Here is a 12,865-nt window from a genome sequence, read left to right on the forward strand (position 1 = left end):
ACTTGTACCCATTACCCTTTGTCTTTTCCATGTCATCCCTTGGAGATCCCCTTTTTACATATTCTTTGTAGCCCCCCTTAAAATACTGGAAAGTGGTGATAAGTTCTTCCCTCAGTCTTCTTTTCCTAAGGCTGAACAAACCCAGTTCTCTCAGCCTTTCCTCATACAGCAGGTTTCCCAGTCCTTTGATCATCTTTGTGACACTTTTCTGGACCCTCTTCAGCCTGGCCCCATCTTTTTTTGTATAGTGGGGACCAAAACTGAACACAGCATTCCAGGTGTGGCCTGACAAGTGCTGAGTAGAGTGGGATATGAGTTGAATGACATTTTGGAATATTGTATTTTAGACAGATTCTGCAGCTATTCTATTGCTTTTTTTAAACTCAACCACTTGCATAGAAACAGTCGCAAATACTGTAAATGTGCTAATATATTAGGGTATGTGGCTAATAGGAAATGGATCTTTTAAAGTTACTATTAAGATTTTTGATTATGCAGTCAGTATTAATGTGTAACTAAATAGCACAAATGTTTATCACTTGGAAAATGCTGACCATTTGAACTTTCTGGATAACTTAACAGGTTTATCTAGGATTACTTATATTCACTTAATTTAAAAGTGCATAATGGATTATCACTTCCTATTCTATACTTACACTGTTGTTTTACTTGTAGCTCTCTTTGTATAAACAAAGTGTTCAGAACACTTTGTATGTTTTAATTCAAAATAGCTCTGACTTTATAATGGACACTTGCTGATGGGGTTTTTTAATTGAATCTTTCCAGTACCAACCATACCTGCTTATAGGGAAAGTGTGTATAGGAAGCATCCTTTGATTCTTACAGTTGATGAAATTAGTGTCTATAGATTGGATCCATATACTTTCAAAAAATTATCTATAAATCATTGTCATGGTATCTTGTATGTTTAAGTTTTTTGAAATAAGACTATAATATTTGTCTTGAGCTCACATCTATCTGAAGTGTGGTATATGGTAGTCTGTATAATCTCACTTTTCCCTCCCTTACTGTATTAGTTGAGGTTAAACTGGTTAATTGAAACTTCACTCAAGTTTTCATTAGTTAAGCTAAATTTTTATTTAAAACTGTTTCTTTTACTTATTAACATGATGATGTGGTAATCAAGCAAAGCTATTTGCAATTAAATGATTAACAAATGGCTTTATTTTTATAGTCAATTTGAGAAGTTAAATTTTAGAATTAACTATAATGTGTTTGTATAGACTTAGCTGGAAGTATATTGAGTTGTGTGACTTTTTCATGGATTTGTTTAAGTGCTCAGGGGATGGGCGGTGTCCAACCCTTTCGTTCCTCTTCTAAATGCTGTTTTCTATTCTTTCTCACTTAATGAACTAATTTTCATTCTTCAGTGCCATTCTAACAGACTTAAGGCACTTCTTGACAGTGTTCCCTATACATGGTGTAAGACAAGTTAAATGCTCTTCTTCACTGCCATGTACTTGTTTGGGGAAAGGATGGGATATTCAGAAGCCTGTAAGATTTATGAGTTCATCTTCCACTGAAAGTCAGTAGAAGTCTAGTGCTGTTGTACACTTACAGGCTTTCTTTATGCCTGACTTTACCCAGTTTCTGGGTCCAGACCATTGAAACGTTGGTTTACATTGCAGGTTATAAAATAAATGGTGCCAGATTTGAGTTAGGTTTGTGTTCATTCTTGCTTTGGCCTTTGCCCAAGTTACACAACATAAAACATAAACCCCCAAATTTGATGTGGTTTCAGTTAGCAGCATTTCTAGAAGCAAGTTGATAAAGCCCAATGAGCTAAATCCAGCCTTTCTTGTAAAGGGGGGTAGAAGGGATGCAGTTTTCCAAAACTCTGCATTGGGATGGTGGAAGAGCAGTGGAATCTGTCGTGAACAGCCATGCGAACTTAAGAAATGGAATAGGAGAAAGCAAAGCTACGTGTTTGCTTTCTCACATGGAAATCATCTCTGGGAGACAACTGAATGGGGCTGCGTAGTAAAAATGTATTTGCAAGTCACTATTAAATGTTGGCATCAAAAAAGGGAGCAAGGGTAAATTTACTTGTGCAATGGCAGTGTATGAAATGGAACAAGAAAGAGCAGAAAGAAAATTATCTAGTGAAAGGAGTATTGAAGGTTCAGTCTCTGGCGTAGAAGGATAAAAAAATTCCAGTTAAGTAATAAAAGGAAAAGAGACCTACTGTTGTCAGTGTGACTTTTAACATAGGCCCAGTAACATCAAGTTTTGGTAGGTTAAACATTTCCCAGAACTGGAAAAAGACAGGATTAATTTAATTAAAAGAATAAAATTATTTGAAACAATGCTTGATTTGGTTCAAGTGATTTCTAGATTGTTCTAAACTAATCTTCCACTTACCTCCTTCTTTGGTGTCCTTTTAAGTAAGATGGCTCTCTAAAAAGAAATACAGAGAACATTTTAATTAAAAGATATTAATTTTTTTCCCAAATAAAATGGATAGCTTATGGAACTGGGAAAGATTGAAATATACTAATTTAAATCTGTGTGTTGCTGTAACTTAAATATATAAAATACCAAGGAAAGGTGTTTTTAATTTAAAATGTGCTCTTATTGGTATTTTATGAAAAATATTTTTTGGATCTAACTATATAATTGTATTTTAAAAGGCAGAATTACTTGCTGTGATGCATTGGTATTTATATAATACATGTGCTACCTACCTTATATGTGTACACACACGCGTGTACACACACACTAGCATTTAAACTTTGTCAAGTATTACACTTGACATTACTGTGACTGATTTTCTGTTCTCCTCCCCTGGGACCCCAGTTTATATTAAAAATATTCAGCTTTGTGAAACTAGTACGTTTTACAGAGTTTATCAAAATGGGTTAGAAGAGAGAGTGGAATAACAATCTAGAACACATTACAGAGTAAAAATAACTCTTTTCTATGTTCAGCTGCTTTTATCATTTGAAGTTTAGGCTTAAGGTGGAGTTTTGTATTACTTTAGATGAAAAAACACATTATTCAAAGTATTGGCTTAAATACTTCATGGATTAAGATTATTCTCCAAAAATTAACTAGAACCTCTTTAAGCAGCTGATTCCATTCACTTGTTCCAGGCAAGATTGCAAGTGTTAAGTCACTCCAGGAATCCGCTTATCCTGTTTCAATAGTACTGTATATCCTGCGTCAATAGTACTGACATCTGATTTGTTTTAATGTATCAAACAATACTGGTGAACAAGGCTGTGTGTATTTAATGTAAGTGTTTAAGTTAAGAGAAAGTGTTCCTGCATTTCTGGAGTTGAGAAAACCAAGCTATAAGTTAAATTACAGATGACAAGTTTGAAAGTGTCTTCAATCACTTTTTTTTTGCTAGTAAAGTACTAATGTTTAATTTTGCTCTTTGAGCTAGATCTGTTATATTAGAGTAAGACTTTTTATTTACACATCTAGAAATACATATTAATATTTGGTGATATTGCCTTAATTTAACAGCACTACATTAACCACACTACTCCAACACTGTCCAAGAGTAAGGAGAGAGAAGTGGACAAGAAAGATTTGGACAAGTCAAGGGAAAGATCCAGAGAGAGAGAGAAGAAAGATGAAAAGGACAGGAAAGATCGAAAAAGGGTTGGTGAAATTTTTATGAACTAGTTTAGAAAGTTGGTATATACTTGGAAAGCTTTCTGTTCAAAGTCCTTGCAGTATTAACTGGTTGTACGGCCTATTCAAGCAGATGTGGTCCCTATCAGGGTTGTTTTTCTTTTGCTCTGTTGCTTTTTCAAAGGTCAGTTTACAGTAATGTATTCAGAATTTCTCTTCGAAACTGATTTCAGGAAACTTTACGCAAGATGTAATAACCCAGTTGCATTTTAAGTATTCAAAAATTAGTTTTCCAAAATAACATTATAAGCAGGTGCTACTTCAGGAGTATGTTTTAATCTGCTAACATCTGCATAATTATATTTGGTGCCAGGATCATTCAAACAGTGACCGAGAAGTACCACAGGATTCAACTAAACGACGCAAAGAGGAAAATGGGACAAGTACGTATTTTCTTTTGTGTGTGTCTGTGTTAGGCTTTTATTTGTTGTGAATTACAACTTTCTGTTGTGTTTTTAGCTGGTTCTTCAAAACATAGTAAAAGCGAAAGTCCTTCTGATTCCCCTCGCTTGAATGAAAAGGAGAAGGAGAAGAACAAATCAAAATCTTCAGGAAAAGAGAAAGGTGATTCAATTAAAGCAGAAAAGATGGAGAAGAGCTCTTCTGGCAGCAAAAAGGTAAAATTAGCTATTCGCACTTTGTTGATTTGATTTTTGTTGTTATTGACAGAACAAGCCAATTCTTTTTTCATAAATTTTATTGCTGCTTCATGGCCTAAGTTAAAAAGATACACTGTGAATGTGTAGGAAAATTATTCTGGAAATTCTGGTATCATGTGGCTCTAAATATTTCAGGAGGCACTCCTGGCAGGATAAATTGGAGGAATAGTTCATTTTGGCAGTAGCCAGGAAAACTCAGAACTTATACTTTAGGTTTTGAATAATCTAGAATATTTGCAGACTGGTTTGGTGAAAAAGTATGTGAAAGCAGCATTGATTTACATATAAACTAGTCTGCTTGTATTCAGATTTTCAAGTGCATGTGTCATCACAGCTTTTTTTTTTTTGGTGAAAACAGGTAAGTATGTTGTAGTCATAGTTGTAAAACATCAAACAATAGTTCCCAGTTGTAATTCTTTAGTGGTTATCATAGAACTGTAAGACAAAGTTAGAATAACCTCAGAAATAATAGAAGCTAATTACTGTCATTCTGACTGATGATTTTTTTCTTAGCTGTAGCCAGTTATAACTTTAAATATGTATAATCCTTCTAATCAGACTGTACAATGTATACTATAATAAATTATTTCCTGTATGTGTATTTTTAAAGGAATCAAGACATGATAAAGAAAAACCAGAAAAGAAAGAAAAACGAGACAGTACTGGAGGGAAAGAAGAAAAGAAACAATATCCTTTTACACATTAACATTTCAGAAAAATACAGAAAGCGAGCTTCCTTTTTATTATATGTAGTAAAATATATTTTTTCCTTAACGTTGAATCTACTCATAAATCTTCAGACAAGCACAGATAATGAAGATTGTTCCAGTCAAGGTAAAAATTTTTATGATTTACTCCATTTGGCTCAATACCTCCTGTGGCGGCTTCTGACTGGTAAAGGATATACAAACAAAACAGCCTGAGTATGAAAGGGCTGAAATTACCTAGGGTGGGTTTTTGGTTGTTTTGAGGGGATTTTTTGGGAGTGGTTGTCTTTTTATTTGTATGGTTTGGTTTTTTGGGTTTTTTTGGTTTGGGGTTTTTTTTTTTTTTTTTTTTTAGTTCTATCCCACTATCTATCAAACTGATACTGTTACAGAGAGGGGGAAGACAACGTTTTTAAATGCACAAGTCCTTTGTTTCAGATTTTGAAGAAGAATTGATGAGGCTGAAAATTTGTCTTGTTTTCATGACTGTCTTGGCTGGTCTAGAAAGTGATGCTACCTTTCACAAACATGATTTGTTGTGAATTCCATTTAAAGATTTGAGCCAGGGGGGAATCTTTTTACTGTGAGTGGTCAAAAACTGTAAAAGTTTGCCTAGAGAGGTGGCAGAGCTGCCATCCTTAGGGTGTTCAAAACTTACCTTGGCAGGCCACAATCCTGAGCAACCTGCTCTTAGTTAATTCTGCTTTTGGTGCAAGGGTGTTGGACTGCATAGTTTTCAGAGGTCCCTTCCAATGTAATTTTTTTGGAAATTCAATTATATGGGTATCGTGTGTGGGAATACTTAAGATGATATTATATGGCAAAACTTTCTGGAGAGATTTATTGGCTGGAGACTCTGAATTTAACTTTGTTCCTTGTAGTGGCTGTTCCTACTTTAGGTGTCAGAGAAAGACCATGACATAGTCCCAAGTTCTTCTGTTTGTCTCTGTCTAACTAAACCAACGGAGACCAAATCTGAAAGGTGTAGATGCTTTGCTGTTGGGAATTCTTTTCCGAGAGGCCTAAGGATTATAGGATGGCTTGTATAACACTTACAGAGGAGTGTTTCGATGAGGGTCCAACAAAACAAGCAAAACCCAGAATTTGAATTCTGAAATCTTCGTCATCTATAAGTGTCTCCTGAAAAAAATCTCCACGTGTGGACTGTGCCCTCACAGAGCATAGGGGGGATTATTGGAAAAAGGATCTCGAATTTCATTTGGTGACATTGCTTGTTCAGCCACTGAAGCTGAGGGCAAATGTGTGGAGGGGTTTTGGGTAACAAAGCTCATGCTGATACCATGTGTTCTTTGGAGAGTGTTGGTGGGGAAAAAAAGGGTAGGAGTTCAGGTTATTGCTTCTTAGAACTTTTTTGTTTGTTTGTTTTATCTTCTGGAAATAATAAAAGATGCTTCTGTGAATAGCTTCCAAACTGAAAATTATGAGCACTCTTTGGAAGGAATATCATGGAATTTTTTTAACTCTTTGTCCTTCATAGCCATTACTGTCTGATCGCTGAGGATGCATCCCAGGGTTTTTTTTCCCCATTTCTTTAAATGTTCTGTTTGAGAGGAAAAAAAAAAAAGGCATCTTGGTAGATGAAATTCACTACTCAGGACTTGCAGATTCTTTAATAATGAAGTGTGAAGTTTTATCTTGACCAGCAATTCAATATAAAGTGAGGATTGTCATCAATTAAAAAAGCACAACTGTTTTTATGATTACATTGTGATTTAAGCAACAAGTGCTTAGGTAAATGTCAGTTGCACAGTAAAAGTCACATCCGGCTGTGTAATGGGCTAAACTGAAGCATCTGGCCTGGAATACTGACAACACCCCATCATTTGCATAGTGAAGTATGAAAAAGTGCTTTTCATAGCAACATGGTTGTGGAATGTAATCCTGTGTTCCGGTTTAAGTCTTTTATAACATTCTTCCTAATGTCCAACATCTGATTGACTGCATTTATTTCTTCCTCAAAATGTTACTGTCTCTAAATGAGGCGAGTTGTACTTCTAAAAGAGTTTTTACCTTCACAAGTGACTACTTGTTTCTTATTTGTATCTTTAAATTAGTGTTTCACTACTTACAATGCTGTGCTCACATTAATATAGTTCTGTGGATTAAGCTAGAGTGAGGGAATGACTGATGAAAATCGTTTTATTTTCCCCCTCATTCTTTGAATTGTGAATGGAATAAAATGCTAAGTTGTGAGATCAGTGTTCATTTGAACAACATCTAATTCCAATTATGTATGCCTTTGTTGTAGGTGAGATTGAAATGGGAAGATATCCAGCTGTGACCAGAAATGTATTTTCCAGAGTATAGATTGCACAGAAATTTGTGAATGAAGAGGACCCATCTGCATCTCCTTAAATTATTCAGTTCTCTGCTTTATTTCCCCATGCTGAGGATTTAATTGTTGAGTTGTACATTACTGTATTTTAACTTGTTGCTTAGTTTCTTACACATTTATTTTCAGTACCTGGCTGAAAGTGTTACCTATTCCATATTTTAGCACAATGTGCTGCAAACAAACAGTTGCCATAGTGCAAATGAGGTTTCATGTGTACAGAGTTCCACTTTAGGTTGTCGAAAATACTGCCTGAGTTTAGTAATTCTTTCAATCTGAAATGCATTCTTTTAGATGTTTGAAAAACATGAATAAACAGTTATTGAACCTTTTTGGATTTACCTCATTTAAACTCAGTTTTTATTTATTACTTGGCCTGTTTTTAATATCCGTGACTAAAAAAAAAAGTCAAGTGGGAGCACTGTTTTCATGCAAGGCTTAGGGATTATTTGTATATTGTGTACAACGTTGACTTGTTTAAAGAAACAAAAGAATGAACCCTGTCCCTTCCATCCCAACCTAAACCTGTGCTCAGTTGTCCCTTGCCACGCCTTTTGTTTGTCATGTTGTTTTTAGATTGATTGGAAATGCTCTCTTCAAAACTGAAATAAATGAAGTTTCAATTACAGCTACAGGAGCTTTGTATTGCTGAACTTTAATCTGAAAAGTTTCACAATGACATTTTTAAAAAAAAAAAAATTTTTTTATCTGCTGAATTCTACCAGTGTAACCTTTTTTCTAAATAAACAATAGTTTTCTCAATGGGTCGTAAATCATTCTGTGTGTGGTCACTTTATTGCTTTATGTATTGTTCTGAAAATTTGATACTAGTTGGAATTGTGGGAGGGTGTTTTCTGTCTTTGCTTATGAGCCCTCTGTATCTGCTTGCTGATCAGATGCAAAGGGTTCTTTCTGCAGTGCAATGCCTATTGTAAAGTGACAGATGTGTTACGCTTCTCCAGTGGTTTCGAGAAGCTCGGGGTTTGCCTTCCTGCATTCAGTCAAGTTTACATCTTTCCCTTGAGGCATTTGTGCCTCATCCAAAGCTCATTAAAATCTCTGGCACTTTTTTTTTTTCCCCCATTTCCTAATTCATTTAAATTAGACTGACTTACAGAGTGTCTTAAAAAATGTCTTAGTTTAGTTTGACCAGTTCAGCTTAATGCCTGACAAAAAAGGGACTCTGCCTGGCTTCTGACATAGCATGGTAGGTCATGTCGATGAAGCCGCCATCTCAGATGTTCACCTGGGTAAGAAATCTTCAGGTCTGGAAGTCTTTTGGTCACATTCATGACTCATTTTTGCCCCTGCCCCAAAGGTGTGGATTTCCTTCTGTGAAAGTGATCGGTAGTTTGTTTAAACTAGAAAATGTGAGTTGTGAAAGAATACCTGTTTGCTGCCTTTGGAGAAGGGGAGGTCCCAATGTCTTGTCTAGAGACTTTGTTCACTCTTTAGTGATTAAAAAGGTATCATTGGAAGCTGAGCTTTCTTGGCCTGGGTACAGCAGTTTAAATACCCAACGAATGTGTGTTCACCAAAAAGCAGGACCTGCTGTTAACAGCTAGATTCTTGTGAAGTTTTGGAGATGGTACATCTCTCGTGCTTGTTCTCTACAGCCAATTCTCACTCCAGGGACTGCAGGACTGATTGCAACTTAGAGTGTGTTTGCTCCTTTGTTTGCCTGGAGCCCTGTGAGATGGATAGCTTTCTGTAAACCCCTCGTAAGTCCTTCTGTGCTTCTGCAGTCAGCAGGTGTGAGAGAAGAAGTGGTGACCTGGAGGGGGAGAGAAAACTTCCCCTTTTGGTGGCATTTACATACCAAATCAGTTGAATTGTAGTATCAGACTGCACCAAGTAGTTCCTCTTCAGCCTTTGGGTTTATTTCTGTCTCCTTTTTAAATCCAAATTCTGTTCTTCATCCCTTTGGTAAGGATCTACTTTTCAAAATCGATGCAATAAAACCGTGTTGGGGTGTGGAGGAGAGGATCTGATGCCAGTGGGAGGTGTTTCACATTATTAAGACTGAAATATTAGCAGAACTGTAAAACCTTACGGCTGTGGTCCTTGTGCAGCTTCAGAATATTGTGAGCAGAAGCAGTGAGAGCTGTTCTAGCTGCTGCCCAAAGGCTAGTGTGAAGTTTGCCTCTATTTTTAAAAGGTGCAGCAAATACAAAGCTGATCGTAATCCCTTTAATTTGAATAATTCTTTTTTAAAAGATTAAGTCATGCAAGTTAAGGACCAGTTTCATGGAGAAGGTGTGGGATCTAAGCTTGAAAGATTTAAGTGCCATGAAGTGGTGATCTTGATGAAAAAGACAGATTTTTTGTAGGTACAACTTCTCCCAGGACTGTAATGTATCCCAGTCCCTATAATACTGGAAAGATTACATAAAGGAGCGTGTTCTCATTTTTTATGATCCCTAACAGGAAAAGATGATCATGTTTTTCAAGGTTTCCCTTTCAGATTGACAAGCAGAGAAGTCATTCTGCCTGCTGGACTGCTGTGGTTTGTATTACTACCATCAGCGTACCGTGCTGGTCTCTGTTGCCTTAATTCTGCTTACATCTGCTAAGCACTACGGTGGTAGCGTAGCAGCAATGATTCCCATAAACAGTTCCTGTTGGCCCCGTCTTCCCAGAAAGAGGTTCATTGATGCTTATTAGTGAAATTGATACAAATCAACTTAAGTTTACGTGGGAAGATCGGTCCTTATTGAACAAGCTTGGGAAATGGGGTTTGCTCACGGGGAAGTGTATAAAATACCACTCTGTCAGAGCAAACTAATTTTTAATGATTTTTCTGAGAAACATGCTTAATAGATTTAAATGTTCAATATTCTGTTTATGTGCACTTTCAAAATACAAGTGCACAAGGAAATAAGGGTGACACTGAAGACTTAAATCTTATTTTAAATGGTAAGTTAATTGCTGTATGCTGTGTTTAAACAACACTTTTGCTGTATATGGAATGTCACGCCTGTATTGCTTTTTCCTGTCCTGCTCTCCCCTTGTCCAAAAAAATCGTATATGAGGAGCTTGAGTTTCTGAGGGTCATTTCTTTGTCGAGGAACTTTGGTGACAAACAGGAGTCTGACTGTACATCATCAGCAGATCAAGCTGAGGCAGGCAGTGTGGTTTGGCTTGAGAGTCAGTGTTTCTGTGGAGCTCGATCAGTGTTTGGTTAGAATTTGCCTATAACGACTATTTTAAAATAGTAAAATGCGTAAGGTACATCCTGTGCTAAACTGATAGCGTGTTTAACGGTATCAAGCCTAATAGAACTTCATCGTGAATTAGTTGTCTTAACTGGTGGTTAAAACAATTGATGGTTCACAAAATACATGACAAACAATGGGGGAAATGTTATGCCAACAACATAAAGACCTTTTAAATAACTGCAGCATAGGATTTTTTTTTTCTCCTTTGAGAATCTTGTTTCTCTGTTTAAAAAAATGTTTAATGTGCCCTTGTCTGTGCTTGAAGCGATGAGCCTGGGTGTTTTCAGAGGTGATGGGCATCTGAACTATTGCCAGGCCTCAGTGCGTGATACTGTTGACACTAAAGTATGTGACAGGACTGCAAGGAGATGGAGCACGTGCCTGCTTAAAGTTACTGCCTTGTAAGGAGCTGTAACTTGACAGATTTTTAACTGCAGAAGATGATCTTGGCCTACAGGTACTGTCCATAAAGTAAATTAATTTGGTTTATTCCCAGAGTGTTTAGAAATAGATTTTTTGCATGGATTCAACATTAACAAAAGCAAACCTATAACTAATAGAATATTTGCTGACTATAATGATAAAAACCGAACTTTTTTGTATCAAGTATTAGTACTATTAAACACAGAGGCTTACTTGTCTTGTAAATATTGTGGGGTTTTGGGTTTTTGGTGTGGTTTGGTTGGTTTGTTTTTAAATAATCCAGAGAAAGGGAACTTAAACCAAAAGTTGAGCATCCCTGGTGCTCTGTGAAGGTCAGATTTTGTCTTCAGTAATCTGGGATTTGGGACAGAGGGTGTCATCTTGGTAGCTGTATTTGAAAGTATTGAATATTAAGAAATTGTAATGCTTATAGACTTGATCAGTAAAACTCTTCTGATTAGCGTTGTCCTTATTAATTAGAGGCTGTTTCTGAATGAATTGGGGAAGATTACAAACCCTTGTCCTGCAGTGCAAGAAAGACACAGACAAATTGGGAAGGGAATCAGGTAAGAGTTACCCAGCTAATTAGAGGTGAGGAAGAATTACTAAAAAGGAGAGTAACCAAGCTAAATACTCAGGCGCTTTTAATTAACTCATTAGGGCAGTCTAAAATGAAATACATCCATCAAAGTCACTCTAGTCCTTGGGATTTACTGGAGTGCGAATGGGATGAGGCTTTGGCTGGTTGACTGTGCGCATGGCAGCTGGCTGGGCATTTAGGTTGTAATTTCCAGCCTAAACAGGAGACTCTCTGTCAGCCCAGACACTTAAATGGGAATTGAAACAATCATTTAAAATTCAGCTTCGAGGAATGGCATACTTACCCTGACAGGAGGGTTCGTCCCTTACCAGCGATGCCCGCTGATGTGGTGGCAGCGGGGTGCTGCTCGCAGCGGTGGGAGAGGAGGAGGAGGGATGCGGGATGCTTACGCTGACCCTGGTGCGGCAAGCGCAGCGATACGCCAGCAGCGAACTGCAGGAGGGGATTACTAAAGTTTGTGAAAGCACGTGCTGTAGCTGGGATAACTCAGATGTGCCCTGCAACATCCTGATTTCCTGAGAGGGGCCACAGGAACAGCCTCTTGCCACGTTCACGGCTATGGGGGGGTTTTCTCCCCCAAGACAACTTTCCAAAAGAAAGCTGGTCCTTCTTCCCCGCGTGGGTCTCTGCTGGGACTCGGCTGCATGTGTGGAGCCATCAGCGAGGGTTTAGGGCTGTTTGGCGATGGGAGTTGGATCTGGAGTACAGCTCGTGGCTGGGGGGAAGGCCAGAGAGCTGGAGTGGGAATTGGGGGGGGGGGGTGTCAGTGAGTCCCGGAGGGCTGGGGAAAGCACGGGAAGAAGAGGACTCTGTTTCCAGAGCTGGCCGGGTTGCACAGCTATGAGAGCCACTGGCATGCTCATCGACCCCATCGACTAAATTTGAAGGTTGTGGGGAAGAACGGACAGGGCCGGCCTGGTGGGGGGGGGGGGGGGGGCGAGCCAGGGGGTGGCTGGTGGCCCCGTGGCCGTGCTGGCCCGTGGCCCCGGGGAAAACCTGGTACAAAGCACCAGGAGCTAAGCGCCGTTTCTGGCGTGGCCTGTCTGATGCGATATTCTAATCGCTCTGTGTAATCTGCAGCATCTGCAATAGGTCACAGCTTCAGCTATTTCATAATAAGCTATTTTGCCTGAATATGGCAAACTTCCCTTGTTTAAAGTGCAGGGGAATATTAAATAAATACCATTTATATTTATTTGCCTCAGATCAAACTGTGGCTCTTACATTAATTTTGTAGGTTT

General features: G+C 38.0%; 1 protein-coding gene across 4 annotated transcripts in view; it reads left to right on the forward strand.

Annotated features, from left to right (window-relative positions):
* The window catches only part of THOC2 (THO complex subunit 2), a 56,068-nt gene extending 47,913 nt beyond the window's left edge, over positions 1 to 8,155 (forward strand). For all 4 annotated transcript variants that reach the window (XM_069811016.1, XM_069811018.1, XM_069811017.1 and 1 more), the window contains 6 exons: positions 3,493 to 3,630; positions 3,977 to 4,046; positions 4,123 to 4,280; positions 4,933 to 5,009; positions 5,109 to 5,156; positions 7,299 to 8,155. In XM_069811016.1, coding sequence (XP_069667117.1) covers positions 3,493 to 3,630; positions 3,977 to 4,046; positions 4,123 to 4,280; positions 4,933 to 5,009; positions 5,109 to 5,136 — 471 coding nt within the window. In that variant the 3' untranslated portion in view covers positions 5,137 to 5,156; positions 7,299 to 8,155. The remainder of the gene's footprint in view (positions 1 to 3,492; positions 3,631 to 3,976; positions 4,047 to 4,122; positions 4,281 to 4,932; positions 5,010 to 5,108; positions 5,157 to 7,298) is intronic.
* Positions 8,156 to 12,865: the final 4,710 nt, after the last annotated feature.

The sequence above is a fragment of the Haliaeetus albicilla genome, chromosome 23, assembly GCF_947461875.1.
Source record: "Haliaeetus albicilla chromosome 23, bHalAlb1.1, whole genome shotgun sequence".
Lineage (NCBI taxonomy): Eukaryota > Metazoa > Chordata > Aves > Accipitriformes > Accipitridae > Haliaeetus > Haliaeetus albicilla.